This window comes from Megalopta genalis, chromosome 1 (genome assembly GCF_051020955.1).
Source record: "Megalopta genalis isolate 19385.01 chromosome 1, iyMegGena1_principal, whole genome shotgun sequence".
Taxonomy (NCBI): domain Eukaryota; kingdom Metazoa; phylum Arthropoda; class Insecta; order Hymenoptera; family Halictidae; genus Megalopta; species Megalopta genalis.
In genome coordinates, this window is record NC_135013.1 from 33,389,263 (window position 1) to 33,416,441 (window position 27,179).

Consider the following 27,179-nt stretch of genomic DNA (forward strand, 5'->3'; position numbering starts at 1 on the left):
GAAAAGTAGAAGAGACCGAACCACCGTTCGTTTGTAGGGTATGGGCATGGAATAATAATAAAGATTTCATAAAGATCTGCTTTCATCTTTAATTAGTTTATTTACTTGTAATAATATTATTTTCATCGTATATATATAATAATTCTATTTACTCCTTACTATTTATATATATAATAATATAGTATATTTATGTTCACTATGTATAATATATTATCTACATTTATAATCCCTATGAAAGGCATCTCCAAACAGACTTCAGATTTACTTTTTTTTTAAAATATTTTATTTATTCATAAAAATACAGGGGGTTTACGCGCCACCTGTGAAATCTAGCCTGTTTTGCCCGGAACCGACAGCCTCCCGATTATTGGTCGGATTAATAACAATATATACCATACGATCCTTAATCCTTGCAATAACAACGAATTTATTGTTCCTCGGTATCGCCGTTCTATTTACACGTAACTCACGTTAAAAGCAAGTCCTAAAGATTTTACGCTCTCTGTTCAAGGTTTGTAGCGCGCCCCTCCTCCGCTTCTCGTTGTAACGCGTAATTTACATTGCTAACATTCGCTCGCCACTGGGTTAAACAATTAAAAACGAGAAAAATGAGAGAGAGAGAGATAGGTAGATAGATAGAGTGTGTGTGAGAGAGAGAACAAAAATACAGAAGAGAACATCAATTTCGAGAGCTTCGATACAAAGAACGAAATGCAAATGAAAAATGCAACACGGACAAGCCCGATCAACACTCGCGAAATCGTCGGCAACGATGGGAAAATAAATTAAGAACTAGAATATGTAAATCTTTTTCTTTACAATAAACGTATACACACACATATATGTATATATATATATATATATATATATATATATATATATATATATATATATATATATATATACATGTATACATGTATATGCATTCTCTTCGCCACCGACTAGAGCGTTTGGTTTCAAGGACACGCGTTCGGAAATTCAAATCGCGGCCTGTTCGACAGAGTCCGATCGATTCTATCAAATGAGAAAAAAAAAGAAAAAAATACTACTACAAACAAGGACAAGCTTCTCTGTGTATCGCGTCGAAGTCGAATTTAACGCGACCAAGAAAAGAAAAGCTTCTCCCGTTCGCGAATTCGCGCGCACGTAAGAATCTAAGTACAGTACGGTTCTTCGGGAATAATCAAAGGGACTACAAGAAGAAAAAAAAAGAGAGAAAAAATGAACGATAGAAAACGCAACGAAATGCATGAAGAACGAACAAACATCCCAGTGGAATAACAATGGTTCCTCTGTTGTAAGCGACACGTGCTCGCTAAAATGAAAATTTCAAGCACTCTCTCGGCCGAACGAACCGTCAACGAGAATTACAACAAATTTTTTCAAGCGTCTCTCTCGCGAGCGCGCGCGCGCGCGCGCGCGTACTTCGTGCAAGAAAAGAAACAAACAAAATTGTGTGTTTGGTGGCATATGAGCGCAGCATCCGGTTCCCGGCAGAGCGGCGATTCACACGGCGCCCAAATCTCAGTTACAAAAGGAATAGTCGAAGGTAAACAAGACGATAAAAATGTATTTCCTAAACGTAGGTAGAAATTGGTAACTTTGACTCACTCATTGAAAAAGTATCTTTTTTCATATTTTTCCTCTTTTCTCTGCCAATCCGGCATTCGTGCTTTCATTCAGCCCGTCGTTTCTGGGTTAACGTTTGCATTTCGCGCATCTTTCGCTGCACCGTGACAAGCGGCCCGCTCCGGCGCGCTGATTTTTTTTTCGTTCGATCAGAAACGCGGCGCGTTCGAAATATCCGCGGTAAGCTCGCGCCACACGACGACCAATAATTATAATTCTCGCAGGCCGAGATTATCTCGAGCCGGCGAATTCGAGAAATCACGGAAACATCCGGCAGACGTCGAAGATACGCATCGATACGTTTCACGCGATCTTTGTTCCGCTGCGAGTGGACACAATTGACCACCGACAAATTCGTTTACATTGTGTGTATATATACGTATGTATGTGTGTGTCGTAGTAACTGTCGCCGGACCGTAAGAAATGGAAAAAGAAGTTTTCGGACGAAAGTGGTTCCCGTCGACGAGAACACCACGTTCGTTTCGACCGAAAACTTTTCTTCGAATTGTACCCTGTTGAAATAAACTTTTGCATAAATTTAACCGCGGAAGAAAGCAAAAACAAGTGCGTGCCGCGCGTATCTTCTCGATGTACAGTAATGTCTCCCTAATCGACGCTGAGATTGCGCACGAAGATGGACAATTTGGGAACAGGAGACACGATTGTTCGAGTCTCGCGGCTCGTTTTCATAATCGTTGAAAATCGGCAACTATAAGATTGAGAATTGCTGTAGAATTCTCCAATTACGGAGAATTTACTCTTGGAAAATGACGCGGGCAACATTTTACACGTTTATATTTATATATTAACTAGAATTATCGAAGATAATCAGCTGGAATTATCGAACCGATGAAAATTATACCGAAAACTATACCTTCGGTTATATAAAGACGAGCTGCGAGAGCTCGTCTTTATATTTCCTGACAATTTGTAACTATGAGAATGAACCGCGGGGCTCGAATTCGCAAGGCTCCTCCTCCCGAATTGTCCATTTTCGTGGACGATCCGAGCGTCGATTAAGGGAGACATTACTGTAATCGGTTCCGTGATGCCTCTCGAATTCACGGATCGCGTCGTCTCTTTCCTCGCAAGGAAACTCGAGAACAATTCTTACATGGACACCGTTGAATTTGTAAATTGTATAGCGTTTCGAACGCCGTAACGCGTCTAATATTCGCCGATCCGGATATTTGCGAACGCGGGGGGTGAGGGCGCGTCCGTTGAATTACAGCAACAACATCGGCGAATCGCGTTGCCTCGGGGACGCCTGCGAGTGAAAATATATATATATATATATATATTTATATATATTGTATGTATAATTGCATAGATTATTTCGCTAGAAAAAATGCGGCGAACGCGTCAGCAACACCCGCGGGCGCCGCTCGGCACCGTACAAGAGCAGGTATAACACGGAATTATACAAAGAGACAGGACTAGTACTTTCAACATAGTTATTATTAAACCTTTCGTACAATATGTACAAAGTAAAACCCACAAACGAGAGGCGTGTGTTTCTTGTTATTTTTTTTCTTTTTTCTCTTTTTAAATTTCTTATCAGTTTCTTTCAGTTTTTTTTACTTTTGCTCAAATAGACTCTCACTCGCACTTAAATATTAAAGGTTGGGCATGATAATACTCGCGGTAGTATAATGCCCTAAGTCTTGCTGATCCAACTCGTAGCTCTCCCGTAAGCAGCCACTGTACTCCCAGACATCGATGCACAGTTTCATTTCTTTTTTTTTTTGTTCCTTTTGTTTTGCTTTTATACAATATACATATTTATATTTATATATTTATATTTATATACTTAATATATATATATAATGTAATATAAAGACAGTCCAACTCGGTGCTCTTCTTAGATCCCGGTTATATAATATTTTCGGTATTTGTTTGCTTGTCTCTTTTTTTCTCTGCTTTTACTCTTTTCCTTTCTTCCATCTGCTCTTTGTTGTCTCATTTTCAACCGTATCCTTAAATGTACGTACAACGCGACGGTTCTTCTCTTTCTCCGAGTCGTCGTTCTCGTTCGTTCGCGACCGACGTCGCTGCCACTCGTATGTACAACACTAACAATAAATAGGGTCGCGACGAGAAAAAAGTTCTTCGCGGGAAGTACATAATGTTTTACGAACTAACGAGAATAAAGGGCCAGTTGGGCGGGGCGGGAAGGGTGGATGGATGGATGGATGGTACGCAGAGATGTATGAAGGGGAGACGGGACACGTGAGGTCGGGGGTTGCGTTTAGAAGGGTTGTTGAATATCGACGAAGATAGGAGACAGAAGGAAGAGAGCAAAAAGGAACGAACGTATCCCCTTAAATACCATATATGTACGTTGCTTTACCCTCTGTGATTGCACGATCTATACAAACGGTAACTTCGAAAGCAAAACATTATTTGTTCGCGCGCAAAAATTCACGGCAACCGGCGCGCGCGCCGAGGACACTCGCGCCTCTCGTAAAAGGAAGAAGTTAAAACGTCCACGGAAACGCGTTGGCCAATGGTCGATGATCCCTTACAACATACATATACATATATACATATATAATAAATATATATATATATACGTATACATATATATATAGAGAGAATATCTTTTCTTTCAGCGAGGTTCTTCTCTCATCGTTTCTATGTGTTTCCCTTGTGTTTTTTTTTGTTGTCGTCGTTTCTTTTTCTCCGTTAATTATCGTTCGCTTCGTTTCGTTTCTCTTGCACGGTTTGCGACCTCATCGACCGTCACGATTGAACACAGACAAGTGTACGATGATGTCCGGGGAATACAGGAACCGTTACCCCCAGTTCCTTAACTTCGAATAATATACATGTTTTTTTTTTGTTTTACCGTATGAAATATCCCATCGTTAGTTAAGTCTTATAGTATGGACAAGTATCCCTAGGCTAGTAGGCCCAAGGTCTGCGAATAGTTCGTGTTGATTTCTCGTGTGTATGCTTGTAGTAGTAGTAGTAGTAGTAAGTAGTAGTAGTAGTAAGTAGTAGTAGTAGTAGTAGTAGTAGTAGTAAGTAGTAGTAGTAGTAGTAAGTAGTAGTAGTAGTACTAGTGGTAGTGGTAGTGTGTTTCCGGGGGGTGCAACGACGGCCACCGGTTCGCGACGACTTTAAACCGACCTTCCGGGGGTGTCGAAAGGCGACGGGGGAGGGTCGGGTTCGCGGGGCGCGGGCAGAAAAGTCCCTCGAGGGTGAAAAAACGTTCGCGGAACACCTTGAGCAGAAAATTCGGTTGGTGGTTTGTGTGTCACCTCGACCCGTGGTCGACGAGAACGAACGAGATAAATGCAACGACCGAAGACTTCCGGGCGAATGTGGTACGGATCTTCGGGACAGACGGGTTCAAGGTTAGGGGTCAGAAGGCCGTCGCCGACGAACGGGTGGCCGCCGTCGCGCCGATGATTAGCGCGTACCTTACGATAACTTCTATGGAGGCAAGATGAAACAATGTACGTTGCGATAGAACGTGTGCCGATCAACCATTTTGCGTATGCGTATACAAAGGAGCGTTATTTGTTCTTCCTTTCTCCCTTCGCTTCGTTTCCGTTTCCTTTCTATTTTTTTTCTTTGTTTTGCATCGAGGGACACGAACGACGCTTTCGGCCGGCGTCAGGTTCACGCACCGGTTTCTACTTAGTTTCTCTCGTTTGTTTTTTTTTGTTCTCGTTTGCTTGCCGCTCTTTCTTTCTCCCGTACGATTCGTCTCCTATAAACGCGTTCTCGCTATCCTTAAATAATTGAGCCAATCCGGAGGATCCGGCGTCTCCGGCGCCTCGAAGGGGGTAGCCGAATATCACACGTGTCCGATGACACACATACATATACGCATATACATATACAATCATATATATATGTATATCTACATTTTTGCTAAATGTTGAGAACTCGTTTAGTCGCGAACCCCTTAATTAATTTCCGTTTTGTCTCTCTCTCTCTCTTTGTCGCCGTAATATATAATATTTATAATTATAGTATAATACGCCGCCCCCAGCGGAGACAGAGACGCCGGGCCCCTCGCGTAGTTCGTGTTTGTTTTTTCTATCTTTTCTTTTTCTCTCTTCTTTTTTGTCTTTCTTCGCGTCGGTTATACGTTCATCCTACACGTTTTATCTCTCTCGTTTCCTTTCACGTTATTTATAATACTATGAAATTATCGCAGTCGTTTCAGCGAGGAATCATAAAGAGAGAAGAAAAGAAAAAAAGAGGAAAGAAAAAAGGAAAAAAAGACGAAAGAATGAACGATCATCCGTCGCCGCGGATCGACGATCGAACGTCGCCCTCTCTTTGCTTTCAACGGGGGTGAAACGAAGTGCTCGCGCGCGTTATGCGTTCGGTTATGGTGGCCCGATCCTCGCCACGGTCCCCCGTGGATCCAGCGCCTAATTAATTCGAAGATCAGATCCTCCACGTGTAAAAACGCACGCCGGATTTTCGCGACGTCCGGTTCGAATGATCACCGATCGAGAAAAGGTTCGATTTGATAATTCCGCGGGGACGTTCGCCCGGTCAGCTAAAACCCTTACAAAAGTTCGTCGCGCGAACGTCCTTGTACTGTTAAAAGCAACTTTAATGAAACTCCGGACGATCGCGTGGAACGCCGCTGCCGGATCCACGATGCGGGACGAGGATCGAGCCGGGAACGACCGGAGGACACGAAAAGAGATTATGGTCGCGAACAAGAACGTGTCTTCGACCGGTGAATGATGCACGTTTACGCGCAGAGATTAACGTCGATGGCGATAAAATGTAAATTAACAAAACGGTGAACATATATACATATATATATGTATATATATGTATATATATATAATATAGTCTTCTGTGTTGCGCGCTTGGACCTTGATTCGGAGTGTGGAGCGATGACGAGGACGATAATAACAACGAGGACGACAACGAATCCCATCCAAAGTCTCTCTGTTCTCCAGTATCCGGTTCGCATTTTCATCCGGTTATCTCTAAGAGCGGAATTCTTTTAATTGCACGCGCCGTGACACGGTTCCGTGTATAGTCTTCGTTTGTCACGCGGAACGCGTCGTCCATCCGATTTACCAAAGTTGCCATTAGAGACTTCTTCCAGCGACGACGACGACGACGACGACGACGACGAAGACGACGACGAAGACGACGACGACGTCCTCAATTTGATATTCGAACGGTCGACGCCACCGGCGTTGTTCTGTGTATTCTCCCGTTTCGATCGTTAACCGAAATATTATCACACTTACGCTTCTTGCAGTTTTGTTTTGTTTTCTCGTAACGATAACGACGATCGCTGATTAAGAGGGTGGGGCCATAGAATCACGTGGACAACATCGATGAGAAGGGTTCAAGTATGCAGGGGCTTCAAGTTTTCTTTTTTTTTTACAGTTCTATCAGTCGAGGATGCGTATAGCTCGTGTCTGCACACGTATGCGATGCCAGTCGTATTATTTATTAATGATATAATTACACGCGTGTGTGCCTTGCACGTAAAAATCCGTATAGAGGCGAGTGTGTATGTATGTGTGTACGTGTGTGTGGCGGCCGATGTTTCGCTGATCGATCGTTCTTTTTTTTGTGCCATTTGCTCGTGATCCGTCGTCGATCATTACCATCATTTTCACCATCACCATCACCATCATCATCATTATTATCATCATCATCATCATCATCATCATCATTGTCGTCATTATCACCATCATTACCATTATCATCACCATCACCATCATCATCGTCAGCGTTATCATATCATCATCATCATCATTATTATTATGATCACCATTATCATCATCGGTCGACTGATCTTTCGGTCGTTTTGGTAGTCTGCTATTTTTAGTTGATAGTGGTGGAGAGTAGTAGTTATAGTGGTAGCAGTAGTAGTAGTAGCGGTAGTAGTAGTGGTAGTAGTAGTAGTAGTAGTAGTGGTAGTAGTAGTGGTAGTAGTAGTAGTAGTAGTAGTAAGTAGTAGTAGTAGTAGTAGTAGTAGTAGTAGTAAGTAGTAGTAGTAGTAGTAGTAGTAGTAGTAGTAGTAGTAGTAGTAGTAGTAGTAGTAGTAGTAATAGTAGTAGTAGTAGTAAGTAGTAGTAGTAGTAGTAGTAGTAGTAGTAGTAGTAGTAGTAGTAGTAGTAGTAGTAGTAGTAGTAGTAGTAGTAGTAGTAGTAGTAGTAGGTGGTAGTAGTAGTAGTAGTAGTAGGTGGTAGTAGATGGCCTACAGTGAGCGTACGTAACGAGAGTCTTATTATCGATCGGATTATGCAACGTGAACACACAATGACGTAGTTGCGCGGTACTGCGTACAGAAATATATTATTATAGTCTTTTAGTTTCGATAAAAAAGTTCAGTTCCCTCCTCGATTGATTTCCTCATCTCGAGGTGGCGCGCTTTCTCTCTCTAATATCTCACTCGCCCTATATCTTTCTCTCCCGCTCTCGCTCGCACACGCTCTTTCTTTCTCTCTCTCCCTCTCGAACTTTTATAGTTTTCTTTTCATTTAATTATTTCTCGAATTTCATTTATTTCTCTCTCGTTTAAAGCATTCTATCCTCCTCCCCTCGTCTCTCGTGCTCTCTTTATACTCTATCCTCCGCAATCTTCGCACCTCCCGCTTTTCCTCTGATTCTCTCTCCTCGTTCTTCTCCACGTCTCTTCCGTTTCGTCCATCCTCCGTTAACAGGCTCACCCCTTGTCCCTTCCTCCGTTTTTTTATCACGTTTCTCAACACACACGGCTCTCTCTCCGTTCCCTCCTTAAAACCTCCTTCTTCGTTTTGTACAATGCAACGAACACACAGATTTATATTATTTATAACGTACTTTTATATAATTATCATACAATACGCAAACAAAGCCTTTCCCCCGTATTATGTCCCCCGTATAAGTGGTCACTGCTGTTTCTTCGTCGGTTCTTCCGCGACTCTGTTTGCATTCTTGTTCGATCGGTTTCTATTACATTCTCTCCTCTCTCTGGTGGTTGTGTGTAAATTTATATATTATATTATACATATACATAAATATATACATAGATACACCAGCGTATGCATGTACATATATATTTATATGTTTGTATGTATAGTATGTATATAGGTAGTCAGCTTCGTTTATCGTCAGTTGGGCTTTTTTATTTACTATCTTTGAATTGCTGAGTTCAATAGGAAAGGAACGTAGAACATTTTACTCTCGAGTAGAAGAGCTGCCGCCGATTGTACCTGGAATCCAGCAAGAAAACAGATTCGACTTAGACCTGGCCACTTTGCAAACCGATCCGCAATTTAACTATCGATATGTACTGATTATACTAGGCAACGTGTCTCGATTGTTTTGATCTTTTTTCGACTCGTGATTATCGTATAAAGCGATGCCTCGACGGCATTCGTAATTCTCAAAGGTTTCGGTATACAACTATTGGAAAGTTGCAACGAGATTATTATTATTATTATCATCATAGTTAGCTTGAACGACCGGAAATGCTTCTTCTCTCGAACTTACTTCCGGCAACCTGACGAGAAGATCGTGAAACCGAGTCGGCTGTTGGGGCGCGCTGTGCTCGACAAAACTTCGCAGACAGCTCATGTACCGTTCTTGTATTTGTTCTAATTCCATTGTACCTCCACGTGCTAAGAGAGGACAGAAACAAAAGCGACACTGTGAACATGTACAAAACGCTTTCACGGGCTCCTTAATTAACTTGCTTCGGATTTCGTTCGGCAACAAGCTCCTTCGTACTTTTCTTACGATCCCCGTCCATTTGTATTTGCCACAAATGTTGCTATGTATTTGCTATATATTTTTGTGCAGACAGTGTATTTTTCTACAATCGAACGAGATTTAGATTGTGGATTTTATGTATTTATGATTTTGTGTATATACTGTTTTCAATTTATAAAAATTATCAAAGAACAAAAATGACCCATTTGGTTTCCATAATGATTCGTAATAATGATTTATACATACATAAAAATTGCACGTTACGCAGATGTTAATTAAAAATTGTCGTGCTCGAAAATTGTGTTTGAATTTGGAAGCTTTAATGAAAAGAGAACAATGAAACGGATCGGTTAGATTGTGGAAATTGTTGAAGGATCTTTAAAGTAATTCTAATAAAAATAATTGGATCGTCGTTCTACGATAAATCGTTCGAGAAAGTACTTGTTGCTGAACCAAAGATCGGAACAAACATTTGCATAAAATACCGTATGTATTTATATAAATAACACGATTATTTGAAGATCGAAGGTTATTTTGAACGAAAAGTTACAAAGTTTTCGAACGATCGCGATCACGATTCCGCAAATATTTGTAAAAGTTTGTATCAATCGGTAGCGAACTTACATTTTGCATCTCCAATTGCAGCATTATCAAAAATTGCAAAATTACTTTATACTTTTCGATTCTCGAAAACGTTACAGGTGGATCGTGTTAAACCGTTGTTAAGCGGGTACACAGTAAATTCTCCTTAATTGACGCTATTTTCAATTCGGGAAGAAAAGATACTAACTATAAAAAAGAAGCCGCAATGTTCAAATAACACAATAATTAATGCATAATTCTTGTGTAGAGCTTTGATCCCCGAAGAAAAATCCGGAAACCGAATTGCTCAAGAAAAAAGCCCGGAATCGTCGACAAAAATGAGGCATTGCGTGAAAAGTATAATCGTTAGGAAGCTCTAATCGGTCTTAAAAGATAGAATAGAGTTTTACGAATATAGTGGCATACGATTTATTAATTGTTCTTGGTCCTAAATAACCGTAAATTAACGTGAAAGTTTAAAAAAGCGCCGACGTCCATTTTCGTGCGCAATCCGAGCGTCGATTAGGGAGGATTTACCGTATTAGGCGAAAATACTTACCTTGTGAGAGCATGGTGATTACTTTCAGACAGACGTACTCCTCCATCCGTAGCCTCACCCTCCTGAACATTAGCGTGACGTACGTGATTTTTTCCACCATGAGCCCCACGTCCTGCCGTAATTGGTCCATGGTTATCGGCCGGCCCATCATGCTGGTCAGGCACGTTTGTAGCGTATACATGTTGTTCGAAACCTGTGCAATAAACAAATCCATCTCGGTAAAATCCTCGAACGAATCTTCCCCTACGATTTAATTTAATCTACAATTTAATCTAAAACCCTTTCGAAGGTACTGGGAACTAAGCTTTTCCCCCCCTTTTAGAGAGCGCGCATACGGGCACTAGGCTCAAATATTGAAACATTGAAACGTGCTGCCATCTATATATAGGTCTCAGCACCCCTAATTTTGAGGGGTGAGAAATTGAGAATAATAGGAAAATGAATAACAGCTGTATCACTATATGATAAAATTATGATAAGCGAATGTTCCAATTTTCTTGAGAATCCATATTGTATACCCATGAAAGGGTTAAAGACTCAAAATCTGACCGCTAAGATCTTATGCTACTTTCCTGTATTTATGGTTGAAATATGCGACAGATAAAATTCTGTTTCAAATATTAACAGTCTCAACAAATTAAAAATTGCTCGCTTCTGCATCCCCTTTTATTTCACAGCTTGTCGACCTCAGTTTCAAATAAAGCTTTTGACGCATTAATTGCAAAAAAGAAGAAGAAACACGAGCCAAATTCGATAGTCACAGATTCCTTTGATCTTTCTGCTATCTTAAATTTCATTTATTCGTGATCGTCGCACACGCATGAACAAGGTTCGCGCGCACGGTTAATTATGATATCCGCTTTACTCCCGAATACATACTCGGAATCGTTTATACCAACCCCAAGGACGGATAAATATATGAAATTTAAATTGTACACATGTCACACGGTTGCAGCTGAATATTTCATGCACTAAATTTAGCTTTCTGAGACGGCCCACCTGTTGATCCAATATTTCTTGCGGATACACATAGTTCGAAGCGAGTGAAATAGAAGGAAATGCAGCTGTTCGAAGCGTGCCGCACTATTTATTTGCATACAACGTGGACACAGTATCCGGTTCTGCGTAAAGAACACGGTGAAATGTTCGTCGGTAATCGTCGACGCAAAACCCTATCGAAGATCAGAACCGTCGAGCTTCCTTGATCGGAATCTTTTCGTTTAATCCTTTGCACTCGAAGCGATTTTAATTGGAAAAATAAAATAATTGTTCTGACTTATAGTATTTTGATATTTCATCTAATCTATCTACCGAAGATCAAAACCATCGAGCTTCCTTGATCGGAATCTTTTCGCTTAACCCTTTGCACTCGAAGCCATTTTAATCGAAAAGCTAAAATAATTGTTCTGACTTATAGTATTTTGATATTTTATCTGATCTATCTACCGAAGATCAAAACCATCGAGCTTCCTTGATCGGAATCTTTTCGCTTAACCCTTTGCACTCGAAGCGATTTTAATCGAAAAACTGAAATAATTGTTCTGACTTATAGTATTTTGATATTTTATCTGACCTTTCTACCGAAGATCAGAATCGTCGAGCTTCCTTGATCGAAGTCTTTTCGCTTAACCCTTTACACTCGAAGTCATTTTAATCGAAAAGCTAAAATAATTGTTCTGACTTATAGTATTTTGATATTTTATCTGATCTTTCTACCGAAGATCAAAACCATCGAGCTTCCTTGATCGGAATCTTTTCGCTTAACCCTTTGCACTCGAAGCGATTTTAATCGAAAAACTGAAATAATTGTTCTGACTTATAGTATTTTGATATTTTATCTGACCTTTCTACCGAAGATCAGAATCGTCGAGCTTCCTTGATCGAAGTCTTTTCGCTTAACCCTTTACACTCGAAGTCATTTTAATCGAAAAGCTAAAATAATTGTTCTGACTTATAGTATTTTGATATTTTATCTGATCTTTCTACCGAAGATCAAAACCATCGAGCTTCCTTGATCGGAATCTTTTCGCTTAACCCTTTGCACTCGAAGCCATTTTAATTGAAAAGCTAAAATAATTCTTCTGACTTATAGTATTTCCATTTTATATGACAAAGTGCATTTTATGCACTTAAAAATGAATCCTTTGATTCGTGCAACGGTTATACTATTAACAATTGTTTAAATTTAAACTATGATGATATTAAAAGTATTTTTGAACCATTTTGGAAGCCATCTTAATTGAAAAGCTAAAATAATTCTTCTGACTTATAGTATTTCCATTTTATACGACAAAGTGCATTTTATGCATATAAAATTGAATCCTGTGATTCATGCAACGGTTACACTATTAACAATCGTTTAAATTTAAGCTTCGACGACATTAAAATTATTTTGGAACGCGACGTAAGATTTTTAGCGGTGCCTCGGGGTCGCCGCACGAGTGCAAAGGGTTAAATCGGATATAATCGTGAAAACAAGTTCGGTTCCCTGAATAATAAAATTAAGGTTAAAAATAAGAAAAATAGAACAGAATGAACTGTACCATCGAGCACGAGATGCTACGGGCTTTGATGATGTTAAAATTATTTTGGAACGCGACGTAAGATTTTTAGCGGCGCCTCGGGGTCGCCGCACGAGTGCAAAGGGTTAAATCGAATATAATCGTGAAAACAAGTTCGGTTCGCTGAATAATAAAATTAAGGTTAAAAATAAGAAAAATAGAACAGAATGAACTGTATCATCGAGCACGAGATGCTACGGGCTTCGACGACGTTAAAATTATTTTGGAACGCGACGTAAGATTTTTAGCGGCGCCTCGGGGTCGCCGCACGAGTGCAAAGGGTTAAATCGGATATAATCGTGAAAATAAGTTCGGTTCCCTGAATAATAAAATTAAGGTTAAAAATAAGAAAAATAGAACAGAATGAACTGTACCATCGAGCACGAGATGCTACGGGCTTCGACGACGTTAAAATTATTTTGGAACGCGATGTAAGATTTTTAGCGGCGCCTCGGGGTCGCCGCACGAGTGCAAAGGATTAAATCGGATATAATCGTGAAAACAAGTTCGGTTCCCTGAATGTTAAAATTAAGGTTAAAAATATGAAAAATAGAACAGAATGAACTCTATCGTCGAGCACGAGATGCTATGGGCTTTGATGATGTTAAAATTATTTTGGAACGCGATGTAAGATTTTTAGCGGCGCCTCGGGGTCGCCGCACGAGTGCAAAGGGTTAAATCGGATATAATCGTGAAAACAAGTTCGGTTCACTGAATGTTAAAATTAAGGTTAAAAATAAGAAAAATAGAACAGAATGAACTGTACCATCGAGCACGAGATGCTACAGGCTTTGATGATGTTAAAATTATTTTGGAACGCGACGTAAGATTTTTAGCGGCGCCTCGGGGTCGCCGCACGAGTGCAAAGGGTTAAATCGGATATAATCGTGAAAACAAGTTCGATTCGCTGAATGTTAAAATTAAGGTTAAAAATATGAAAAATAGAACAGAATGAACTGTATCGTCGAGCACGAGGTGTTACGAGCCACCGTAGACGGTCCTCGCCTCTGTTCCCAGCCAAACTGGGAGCCCGGCCGCTTCGGGGCTGTTTCTGGCAGGTTTCAAAGTGAAAGTTCCGAATCCCCGAATCAGCGGCGACAGCAGAGAAACGGGACGCCGAACGAGACGCCGGATAAAGAGAGACGGTAATTACTTCTTGCATAAAATCCGCTCCCGTCCCGTCGGCACCGACGTTGGTGAACTTGTGCTGACCGTGCATCGCTTGGTAGGCGGAGGTGGTCAACACCAGCAGTTCGTGCCACTTGTGGGTGAGCAACCTTGTGTGAACTTCGACCGGTAACTCAAGGTAAAACGGTAACCTTTTGGTCCACTGCACCAACTTGTACACTATGCTGTCTCCTATCTGACACAGCTTCTCACTTAAGTCTGATTTATGGTCCAGCAGCTCGTCCAAGTTCTGCAATCAGAGCGGAAGAAGTTCGTGAGTGAGTGAGTGAGTGTGATCGATTGAAAAGATTCTACTTTGGTATAGGGGGAAGGGGGGATCTAGATTTGATTAGCAACGAAGATCAAGCGTCTTCGAATATTTCGAGGAATTTCCATCGCGTTCGGTTTAACACTTTGCGGTCGAAGCTATTTCAATTCGAAATCCAAAACGTGTTTTCTGATGGATATTTCCATTTTATGTGATTCAATACGATTTATTCAGATGAAATTCAGCCTATTGGCAAGTAGGATACTTGCAATTTCGACAGTTTTTAATATTATTAACGAATCTGATACTGTGACAATTATTTAGAATAATTAATAATGATAATATTAATATAATATAATTGATAACATATTTATTAGAGTATATATAATAATAATATTATATATAAATATAATTTAATTATTATAATGTAGTTAAAAATATATTTATTAGATTATATATGATAATATTATATATCAATATAATTTAATTATAATAATATAATTAATAATATATTTATTAGATTATATATAATAATAATATTATATATAAATATAATTTAATTATTATAATATAGTCAAAAATATATTTATTAGATTATATATAATAATATTATATATATATCTGATTTAATTATAATAATATAATTAATAATATATTTATTAGATTATATATAATAATACTATATATAAATATAATTTAATTATAACAATATAATTAATAATAATAATTTTTAGCAGCGTCTCAGAGTCGCCACTCGAGTGCAAAGGGTTAATATTTTTCGAATCGTACGCCTCAACGTTGTCAGCAATATATATAAAATTAACACGCCTGCTGAAATTCTGCGTTGCTGGTAATTTCGTTACGATTCGATACGACTTTTTATCGTACGCGATATTTCGAGACCGCGAGCCAAGGGAAATTGCGGCAACAAATAGGGCGCGTTTCTTCCGAGATTAATGCGCGATTCGAACGGAATCGCATCGAACGATTCCTAATCTCGTGTTCCAGTGAAACGGTATCGTCGGAGAACGCGGAGCATTCCAAGTGCATTCGCGATGAACGAAATTGACGTTTCAATTGGCAAAGAGTTAATCGGCTGTTCGTAACGGCCTTCTTCTTCTCCGTGCCTTCGTGCAAAGTACATTTTAAGTGCACGTAATTTGCCGAAAGTAGGGAGTATTCGCAATGATTCCGCGGGAGCGATTCTTTCTCTTCGTTTCGAAGAGACGGTTGTTGTCGTTCAACCCGGCACTTACGCGGGGGGAGAAAGAAGCATTATAGCTCAGGAACGGAATGATTGATGATGGGATTACCAGGATGTGGTCGGGAAAATATATAATACAATATACAGACTGGTCGAACGTACCCTCAACGTGGCGATATCTTGGAACTCGTCGCAGTCTATAAGGGTTTGGATCATGGCGAGGGTCGTGTCCAAAGGGAATGCTCGATCCCTCGAACTGCTCACAGCGTTGTCTAGCCTCTGCCTTAAATGAACCACCTTGAACAGAAAAGATTTCTTCATGAGTACTGTCTTACGTTTATTTTTAATTTAAACTTATTCTTGGCTTTGAATTAACACTTTTCTTATGGTCACTTAACACATACGTTGGTAGATCGCTGTTTATAAGTTAAAAAGCAGGTATGTAATATAATAAAAATAATAAATATAATAAATATAGTGAACATATAATCTAATAAATCTAATAAATATAGTGAACATATAACCTAATAAATCTAATAAATATAGTGAACATATAACCTAATAAATATAATAAATATAGTGAATATATAATCTAATAAATATAATAAATATATAATTTAATAAATATAGTGAATATATAATTTAATAAATATAATAAATATATAATCTATAAACATAATAAATATAGTGAATATATATAAGCTAATAAATATAATAAATATATAATCTAATAAAAGTAATTTGAAGAAACTTAAGAAAAATGTTTGGCCACCTCTGGTCTGGAATAAACGATCTTTAAACAAATCCCGTATATATTCTCTTATTTCAATCAGTATCTCCCGTATTTTCGCGTAACAATATCTCAAGAAAAAATAACACCCGATACGGAGAACATTTATTCTCAGTTTTCGTACAATTTCATGTCACACGGTATCCAAACAATAATCGCCATTTCGAATCTAATTTTGCTAGAGATTATTTTCCCTCCAAATAATATAATACATTGCTAATTAATCCCTCGCGCTCGTATGTTATCTCTCGGAAGACGCAACGATCGTGGCACTTTCAAAATTAAAAATTCTTGGTATACTGTATAATTAGTATCGATTTAATCTTACACAAAATTCCACTTCAAAGGAGTCATCATTCGTCGCATAATTTTGCATTTTCTTTCAGAATCGTTCGGCAAAACCGCTTCGCGGATCAAGCGAACACGTCCATAGTGGTCGGCAGCGTGTCCGAGAAAATCGTTCGGGTGCGAAGCGCGCGGAGATTTTCCGTAACGGCAGAACCGTTCACGGCGATCCAGTTCCCATTCATGGCGCCGAAACGGAACGGTCAGCATCGCGGCAAGGGTCACCGCCGCGTAGCATTCGCAACGGTGGTAGTAACGGCGGCGAATCGAACGAGAAAAATTTCTTGAATGGAACGGGGCTACGGTCCCGTCCCGTCCCGTCCCGTGCCGTCGTCCATCGATCCGCCGCCGAGCCGGAAAGTTCAAGACAAAACGTGGTTCGGTACGGTTTCGAAAGTTTCGCGACCTCGCGGGTCGTGTCAGGGACCGTCGTCGTCGCGGTTCAATTATTTCGATCCATCGATCGGCGGTGGGGATCCCGCGCTTCCTACGTAAATCCGATCCGGCCTTTCACTGACCTTTCGGACCTCGTTGTACTTCCTCGAGGTCGGTATTCGTCGGCTGGAGACACGACCGGAGAGAAAGAGAGAGTGAGGGAGGGCGAGAGTGAGAGTGAGAGAGAAAGAGAGAGAGTCTAAGCAAGAGAGAGAGAGAGAAAATCTAAGCAAGAGAGACTCTAAGCAAGAGAGAATCTAAGCAAGAGAGAATCTAAGCAAGAGAGAATCTAAGCAAGAGAGAATCTAAGCAAGAGAGAATCTAAGCAAGAGAGAATCTAAGCAAGAGAGAATCTAAGTAAGAGAGAATCTAAGTAAGAGAGAATCTAAGTAAGAGAGAATCTAAGCAAGAGAGAGAGAGAGAGTATCTAAGCAAGAGAGAGTCTAAGCAAGAGAGAGAGAGAGAGAGAGGGAAAGAGAGAGAGTGAGTCTAAGCAAGAGAGAGAGAGAGAGAGAGAGAGAATCTAAGCAAGAGAGAGAGAGAGAGAGAGAAAGAGAGAGTCTAAGCAAGAGAGAAAAAGAGAGAGAATCTAAGCAAGAGATAGAGAGAGAGAGAGAGAAAGAGAGAGAGTCTAAGCAAGAGAGAGAGAGAGAGAGAGAGAAAGAGAGAGTCTAAGCAAGAGAGAAAAAGAGAGAGAATCTAAGCAAGAGATAGAGAGAGAGAGAGAGAGAGAGCGAGAAAGAGAGAGAGTCTAAGCAAGTGAGAGAGAGAGAGAGAGGTCGCGAGCCAGCGATCCTCCGGCGAAAGCTGCGAGAGGATATATAACCCTTAAGTTTCGTCGACACGGACGGAACGTCGAACCGTGGGACACGTTCGTCGCTGAAGGCGATCGCCGCCGATACAGGTACGGTGGAGGGATCGAAGGTGTTGGAGGAGGAAGAGAAGGAGGTAGGGTGAGGTCAGTGTCCCTTGTGCAGACTTTCACGAGTTACGAAACCGTCGGAGAACTGCCCGTCCTTGGCACCGGCTGTCGCTGATTTTCTATTGTCCCTACCTCCGAGTCCTCGTCGCCGTCGTCGTCGCCGTCGTAGTCGTCGTAGTCGCACTGTTTCACTCGGACGCTTCGATCCGACGTCGACAACGGCTGACGCTTTTCGAGCGTCGTGACGATTCTTATCGGGGCCCGCCGATTTTTCATTCTTTGTCCGCTTCTGTTTACTTTAGCGACCGCGACCAGACAATATATTGGATTTTTCCTGATCTTCTCCCCCTCCCTCCCTCCCTCTACTTGCTCGTCGTTTACGCTTGCCATTGTTCCGACGGTCTATTAGTGTGACGGACCTGGTCCTGGCGAACGTCGCAACTTTTCCGTTCGTTGGATTCCGTTGATTGGATACAGTAATGTCTCCCTAACTGACGCTCAGATTGCGCACGAAAATGGACGAATTTGGAAAGAGGAGACACGATTGTTCGAGCCTTGTGTTCAATAGTTACCGATTATTGTCAACAACTATGAAAACGTGACGCAAGGCATTTTCGACTGAGATAACTGGGTCGAGTAAACAATGTCTAAAAGCGGAAAAACATTTTTATCGGAGTCGTAATCTTTTATGATTAGTTTAGACAATTTTTATTTCGTATAATTGTATATTTCGTACATATATATTATATATTTTATTTATTTTTTATTATAACAATTATAATCGTATCACCTCTCCCCAAATTGCCCATTTTTGAGCGCAATCTGAGCGCGAATTAGGGAGACATTCCTGTTCACAGTAACCAAGAGTCTGAATGACTACTTCGAACGACGAATTAACCTTGTCAAATGTACCCAAAGGGTTAACCCTTTGCACTCGAGTGAGGCGCTGAGTCGACCCTCAGGCGCCATCAAAAATTGTTATATCACGTTTCAAAATGATTTTAACATTATCGAAGTTGTCTATATTTAAACAACAAAAAACATTACGAAGCGTAATTGTTGCTCGAGTGGTCGTATGCATAAAATGCAGCAAGTTATACGAAATGAAACTACTATAGGACAGAGAAACTATTTTAGATTTCGAGTTAAAGTTGCTTCGAGTGCAAAGGGTTAAGTTTCGCAGTTCAGTCATGGTATCGCGGTTCGAAATTCCGAAACCCTGGTTCGCGTAAAATCGGGAGAGCTTCGCTCCGGAGTTTTCCGCCGTTCGAACGGAATGCGCGTGATTTCGGTGCGTCGTTCTCATCTTCCGCCGTCTCGTGGACCCGGTCGTTTCACGCACAGCTGTTCGGCACAGCTTTAAAAAGTGTCCCAAGGCGAGATAGTTTATCGATTTCGTGCTCGTCGCCGCTCGAGACATTCGCGATCGCTTGAAACTCGGAGTACGAAGACACCGATGCGCATGATTTCTTTCGATAACAATTGAAATAAATATATCCTCGAGGTCTTCCTCAACATTCCGAGTCTTTCAACGAACCACGGGCAACGGAAACGAAACGTTGTTTCCATAAGATCGCGGACAGAATCCGGCGCGCTTTTGCGAAAGTGAACGGCGTAAGCGCCGCGATTAATTCTCCGCCATTAACGAGCAAGCAAACGCATTTCCGTTCGGACCGCGGCCCTGCCATAAATTTACCCGTAGAATTTCACTTTCGTCAGAAATCCGGCGCCGATCGCCGCAAGATATCGTCGTTCGTTCTCGCGACAAAATCGTCTCGTCCGCTCGGAAGAGGTTCGTTGCGAACGCGAAAACGAGGATGAAGAAAAGCCGTAAACGCGATCCGCGGGGAATAAAACGTATGTTACAATTAAAATGGACGATGCAGTGACGTCCGATTGCACGTGAAACAGAGACCAGGCTTCGATTCCGTTCGATTGGATCGCGGAGATCGACCGTCGCGGCGGCAGCGTCGCGAACGTTTTCCGGCCGATTACACGGGTGGCCGCCGTGAAACGTTGCGATTCCTGTTTCGCAAGGACCGATCCCACGGGTTTCACGGTCCGATCCGAACCTTCCTGTATCCCGCAGCTTTCCCTGGGGTCCGTATTCGTCGCCCGGAGTCGCGCCGCGGGTTTGTAACTTTTGAAAATCCGCGAGCGGCTGCACCGAGCACGCAACGATCCGCCCGGAGATGGAAAGTGACCTCCTTTAATGGAGGCCCCCACGGGCAATACTTGTCCCGGCGATCGAGTCATCGATTTCACTTTTGGCAATGGCCTCTACCGGGCCGAATGTTCCCGGTGTAATTCTTGTCGTTGTTCGCATGCCTCGCGCATACGAGCGCCGGTCGCCGACGCGGCTCGAATACTCTCTTGGGAGAACCGGCTCCGCCGGACCACCCTCGCCGGCGATCCATGATCCGTCTCGACGATCGATCGATCCTCCGCGTCGACGAATCAACCCTTTGCGGACGAGTGTCGGCAAACAGCCGGCCCCAAGTCTCGTTGTTCCTTCGTGGCGGACTTTCGGCGGACGGATAGCAGACCAGCTAATTCTCTGCGATTTCGGCGGAAGCGTAGCTTTTTAGCGCGAAAGCGCTTCTTTTATTTCGTTGCACCTTTCAGTTTCTTGCAACAGAATTCTTCGCTTCTTTTCTCGCCGCTTTGTTTCTAGAAAAATCCTGCTTGTTCGACGGCAGATATCCTCGCCTTTCACGGGCGAGGATGCGATCGACGATAGATTCACGGAAGCCGACAAAATGGCGGCTCGCTAATATTTTAACACTATGCCGTCCGGTGGCACCGCGCTGGTGCCAAAAACTATACGTTGTATGCCCGTGGTACCACTTTGGTGCCGTTTTAAAACACTGAAATAACATTTGAACTATATTTCTTGGGTGTTGAAAGGCAGCGAACTGACTATAGCATTGTGCTTTTATTTAACTAAGAATTAAGTACGAAAATTCTTGGATGACTTATCTTAATTTTAGGAGTTTATATTACCGCCATCATCGAAATCTTTTTTAAAATCTAAAATTTCCAAGCTATCATGCCGGCGTCAAACGCCAAGAATCATATCTAAGATCTGCGGACGGCATAGCGTTAATTATTAACCCTTTGCACTCGACTGGCGACTCCGAGGCACCAATAAAAACTGTTACGTCACGTTTCAAAATAATTTTATTCATCGAATTTGTTTATATTTAAAGAACTGTCGAAAGCATGACCGTTGCAGGAGTCACAAAATTCAATATCATATGTTCAAAATGCACCAGGTTATATAAAATGAAAATACCAGAAAAACTGTATTAAATTTTGCGTTAATTTGGCTTCGAGTGCAAAGGGTTAGTATAAATTTATTTATTTAGCCGTAGGTTCAGAACGAATTTCAGTTCGACGAGTCAGTCTCTCTGCGTCGCTACCAGAGAAACCAGCAAAGTTTTCCACATATTTATAATCTTATAATAATATAATTATATCTTGTAACATTTTTATTTTATATCGATACCTGTCGTCCACAGCGACGCAACACCCGTCGAGCGGCATCGTTCGCAAAGGGTTACAATCAGCCGATTCTGCTGTTTTTTTTTTCGTTTTTTATATTTCGCTCGTTTCTGCGTTATTCGTCGCGCGAGCCGCGCGTCGCCGATCGCGAAAACCGTCGCATCGAGGGACTGGTTCGGTGTGATCAACGACTTCCGTATCCTGCTCATGAATATCAATCGATACGCCGTTTTAAGATTCATCGCGTCGCCGTCGATTAGCATTCAGAAAAAACGGCCGCTCCGCGCGCGTACGCTCGCGTGTACGAGAGCCGCTCGCTGACGCGGTCTCGAAATTCATGACGCGGAAGACTTCGGGGACCGTGTCCGCGGACGATTTCATCCGGCCCCGTTACTTTCGAACGCCGTTTGGCAAGACCGCCGAGAGCTGCCGATGAATTCTCAAGGGCCGGAAACGAACGTCGAACAGCATCTTTCGTATTCGTCGAAGCCGGGCCGCAGAGTCGCGGCCCGATTCGACGAGTACGACTCGCGACGGAGATTTCTAATAACGAGTCGGGATTAACACTAAAAAAAACCCACCAAGCAGTAATACTAACTGGTATGTACTGCTTCACAAAAGTGAGAAGACCGAATTTATGTAGAATTTGTAAAGTTTTTATTATAAAACTTGCTCCAATAATATAACTTATTCCAGCGTTCTCCACGAAAGTGTCTCGGAACTTTGCAGAATTAGAAAATAAGAAAGCGGTCGCTTTGACCGCGGTAGGTTTAGTGTTAAATTATGTTGCTTTGTCGTTCATCGAATTATGTGCTTTTCAACTGTTCGAGCGAATGTAGGTCTTCTATGAAACGATCGCTGCGAAGGAAATGGTATCGCGAGGGGTTCGAAACAAGTTTTACAAGCTTTTACTGTGGCGGTTCTTGTCAATGAGCAGTTCAAAGTTCGTTCGTTATTCGACGATCTAGCCTGTGACAATTAATTTAAATTCTCGCATGCTTCGTTAAGATCTGTAGCAACATTAATGCGTCGAGAACGGAGCGGCTTGAAAGAATTTTGTAAAAATCGATGGATAAAATTACAAAGAATTCTGAATGTACTAAGTTATATTTTTGTTAAAAAGATCCTCCATGTTAGAGCGTTAAAATGGACATTTTAACGCCTAAATCTCATTTTTAAAATCTCACGGATCGCAAGCGTACCGCTCGAACAGAATGAAAAATAATAACTCGAGTAAATTTTCTTCAATTTTCCTTCAGCTTGCGAACAAAAGTGGACAATTCGGGAAGAGGAGACACGATTATCCGAGCCCCGCAACTCATTCTAATAGTTGCCGATTGTCAACAATTATAAAAACAAAGTGCTCGATAATCTGATCTCAAATAATCGTATCTCCTTTTCCCAAATTGTCCTTTTTTGTCTCGAAGCCGAAGGACAATCAGGAAGAAATTGCTACAGTCGCTTGAGAACGATCTTCCCGGTGGCGACGACGTATCAAAGAACGGTTCAACGAACTAAAAGAATCGCGGCGAAAATAATGAGCTCGCCGATATTCGTAAGACGGTCTTAAGAAATCGTTTCCGACGTTGCTGATACGTTCACTCGGACAAAAAGTCGGCGCATTAGCCGGCGCGCGGAACGCTCGAACGCCGCGCTCCGTCCCATCGCTGACAGATAATATCGCGCGCCGATGTTATCCAACAGCATCATTCGCGCTGCCAGCCGTAATCCGCTGTTACAGTTGCATCATGTCGGGAAAATTCAATTACCGGCAAGGAAGAATATTCCGCGGCGACGCGTCAACCCCCGGCAGGATCAATTTTCGTCGCCGAACGGCAGTTCGCAGCGGCCGCTCGGCCGGCAAACTGCGGTTTCACCACCTACATACTAGGAAACACTTTCACGATGTAAAAGATAGTGCTGCGTTTAGACGAGTACGAAAAGGCATGCGAGACCGCGACGATCGACGATCGACGACGACGACGACGACGACCGGCCGGCCGGTTGCTCGAGAGCCGCCGCTTGCTCGTTGAATCTATCGGCTTTCGTAATGTGGGAAACCTTGAGGCTTGCGCAAGCAGACTCGTAAGAAAGTGAAATTGCAACGGAGAGTTCATTCATTTCAGGATCGGCCGGTCGAACACCGATCGAAACGCCTCGAATTCGTTGTTCCTTCGTAGCGGACTTTCGGCGGACGGATAGCAGACCAGCTAATTCTCTGCGATTTCGGCGAAAGCGTAGCTTTTTAGCGCGAAAGCGCTTCTTTTATTTCGTTGCACATTTCAGTTTCTTGCAACAGAATTCTTCGCTTCTTTTCTCGCCGCTTTGTTTCTAGAAAAATCCTGCTTGTTCGACGGCAGATATCTCGCCTTTCACGGGCGAGGATGCGATCGACGATAGATTCACGGAAGCCGACAAAATGGCGGCTCGCTAATATTTTCATTTACGATCGTTCGTATCTCGTTCGGCCGTGACGAGCAGCGACGAGGAAGAAATTGATTGAATTCAGTGCATTGATTAAGTTCAGTGCAACAGATTAAACTCGTTAAATGAAAATGATATTTTTCATTTTCTTTCTTCTCCTTCTGTGCGTTATATTACAATAATGTCTCTCTAATTGACGCTCAGATTGCGCAGAAAAATAGACAATTTGGGAAGAGGCGATACGATTGTTCGAGCCTTTTTATAATTGTTTTAGCCTGTTTTTATAATTGTTGAGAAGCAATGACCATAAGAACGTCCCTAAAAGCTCGAACATTCGTATTTCCTCTTCCCAAATTGTTCATTTTCGTGGACAATGCGAGCGTCAATTAGAGAGACAAAACTGTACATACATTTGTATCTTTAAATAAAAATAAAAATTAAGAAAATTAAAATAAAAATTACGTTGCTTATATGGAATTAAAATAACACGATCTACCCACAGTGTTATAGGATTCTAGAAAGCATTCCCAGCGAAGAGAACCCAGTTCGATCGCCCGGGAATGGCCCTTTTGATAGAGAAACGTTCGTCGAGCGTGGCAATGTCCTCCTCGGGCCCGTTTTCCTGGCCGATCGTAGACGATCGGAGGAGGACGATGATGCAACCGGCCCGATTCATTTCACGGATCCGAAGCGAGGCCGAAAGGTTGCCGCACGCGAATTTCACTCTTTGTTCCGGCGTTTGTTCGCGATCACGATCCCGCGGATCTCTCGCATATTTTATCGCGTCCGACTAATCGAGGCCTGCCGGGGGCCGGATGGAAAAAACGTCCCCGGAGCAGGAAAGATTTCGAGCGAGCATGTGATCCGATCGCGTGCAGCTGCCTCGAAAGTGAAAGTGAAGATGCCTCCGGGACGTTCTCATCGGAACGGTGGATTCTCTCTCTCTCTCTCTCTCTCTCTCTCTCTCTCTCTGTCTCTCTGTTTCTCTATCGTTCTCTCGCGGCAGATCAACTTTTGTCGACCCGTGTTCGATTTCTAACGAGCCGCGTCGAATAAATCACTCGGATCTGCTCCGCAACAGACGTTGATCTACACGCGGCTACCAGCCGCGGTTGCCCGGGAACGTCTCAACAAAAGGCTAATTAATGTTTCGCGCGTAGAATCGGCGGCCCGTTAGATAATCGGGGCCCCGAACCGCCGACCGCTGATAGAGAAATCCCGGGGAATCTGTTCGCCGTGCCCGTGTATTCCGCGCTGCGCGCCGCGCGCCCCGCGAATTATCACGCAGAAACATCGCGTGAAATCGAACGCCGGCCGCGTGTTGCGCCGTCACGGTTTACGAGCTTGTGTAGAAATGCTCCGTGCCTGTGTAAAAAAATCGCGCGAAAATTACCATACTCGATGGACTGCCGCGAGCGCGCTTGGCTTTGTTTTCAGCCCGGTAATCCCGTTTCCGAGCCGAGCGATTTGCAAGTTTCAATTCTACCGCGGAATCGGCGCGTTTCTTGCGCCAGATTTACCGTTAATTTCTCCGTAATTTTGTTTACCGTATTTCTTGATTTCGATTTTGACTATTTTATGCAATTCCTTGATTCGGGTATCATAACTTTTGTTTATCATAAGCAAGCATTTCCTTTCTTCCAGTCGAACGGACTGACGACGAAACCGCGCCATTTTCAGGATTGTTTCAACGGATCCTTCGGCGTCGAAGAGTATTTTTAGCAAGTTAGAAATTTTCTATTTTTCATTGTAAAGGCAATTTATGCTATTGCGAAATGGTTGTCGTCTTGTTAATGTCGTTGACGCTTCGGCTGCCACGTGACTCGTTCGCGGCCGACGCAATTGTTCGCTCGAAAATTAATTTCTACGCTGATCTTTTATATTTCATAGATCTTTTATCAGAACCCGAAAACGCGCGAGGCTATCGAAAATAGAATCGATTGTTGATATGTTTTCTTAATACGCGCGACGTACTACGAAATGCGCTATCAAAATGTTTATCAGAAATAATAGAAAAACTAGGAAAACGGGTGCCGAAGTTGGTCCGAGAAGTGATTAAAAAACGCGGTGGATACATCGACGAAAAGAAAATGCAATTTTCGTTGACGTTGACGTTATTTTTATCGCATGCTTTTATTGCAAATATATCCATGTACTTGTCTTTAATATAATTAGTTCGATATAATTAAATTCAAATAAATCAATTAAAAATATTATAAACATTTCATATAGGATTTTCATATTTATCTAATATTCTGTAAGTGTCCCGATACTTCGGGGATTGAGAAGAATTATCCCCCCGATAATTCGAGGGGGGATACTTCTCGCGTAGCGAGGGGGGGGGGGAGCGAAGATGTGGTGAAAACACTTACTTCGGAGGGGTTGGTGAGCGCCGTCTTCAAGATCGTCCCGTTGACGAGGTGACCCGAATGCGCGGGGTGACTCGGATGACTGGGGGTAGGTTGAGAGTTGAGCGGGTCGCCCGACGAAATTTTGTGATGATGAAGGAAACCACCAGCCAGCTGAGCGTGTTGCTGTTGGCTGTGGTGCGCGGCCGCGGCCGCGGCCATGTGTTTGTCCAACATCGTCGAGCCCATGGTGCCTTTGGTGCCACCGAGGGATCCCGACCCGTTCACACCGCCAACGTTACCGCCGCCACCCATGCCACCCATGCTTCCGCCCACTCCGCTAGTTTTGTTACTTTTCTTGTGCTTTTTGTATTTCACCTGCGAACAATAATCGTCCGGGACACGTTATCGCGGAAGATTAACCATTTCACCTTTAGGTGATTTAGGTTTCAAGAACCCTTTCGCGGTTTGTCGCGAAACGTTCGAAGCTCTGCGCAAATCGCGAGCTTCTTACGGAAGCTGTAAATACAGCGACGCTCTCGTTAGTATTCGGACGCTTTTCAAAATGCGATAACTTTTTTTAGAACTGGTCTAAACGACTTGAATTTGTTTTTTTTGTAGACGATAGAGCGATCAGTTTACTAGATCGTAACTAGAGTGCTTTTTAAAAATGGTTCCTATTGTTTGGAATGAGAAAATAAAATAAAAGACTTTTAACTAATATTCTATTATTATAAATATTAGTT

General features: G+C 42.2%; 1 protein-coding gene across 10 annotated transcripts in view; it reads right to left on the reverse strand.

Moving 5' to 3' along the window:
- Nucleotides 1-80: 80 nt before the first annotated feature.
- Nucleotides 81-27,179, reverse strand: part of Hr4 (nuclear hormone receptor 4) — a 382,937-nt gene continuing 355,838 nt past the window's right edge. For all 10 annotated transcript variants that reach the window (XM_076525977.1, XM_076525980.1, XM_076525975.1 and 7 more), the window contains 6 exons: nt 26,458-26,811; nt 15,828-15,962; nt 14,180-14,443; nt 10,466-10,658; nt 9,106-9,233; nt 81-8,825 (listed from right to left, as the gene is read on the reverse strand). In XM_076525977.1, the coding sequence (XP_076382092.1) occupies nt 8,745-8,825; nt 9,106-9,233; nt 10,466-10,658; nt 14,180-14,443; nt 15,828-15,962; nt 26,458-26,811 (1,155 nt within the window). In that variant the 3' untranslated portion in view covers nt 81-8,744. The remainder of the gene's footprint in view (nt 8,826-9,105; nt 9,234-10,465; nt 10,659-14,179; nt 14,444-15,827; nt 15,963-26,457; nt 26,812-27,179) is intronic.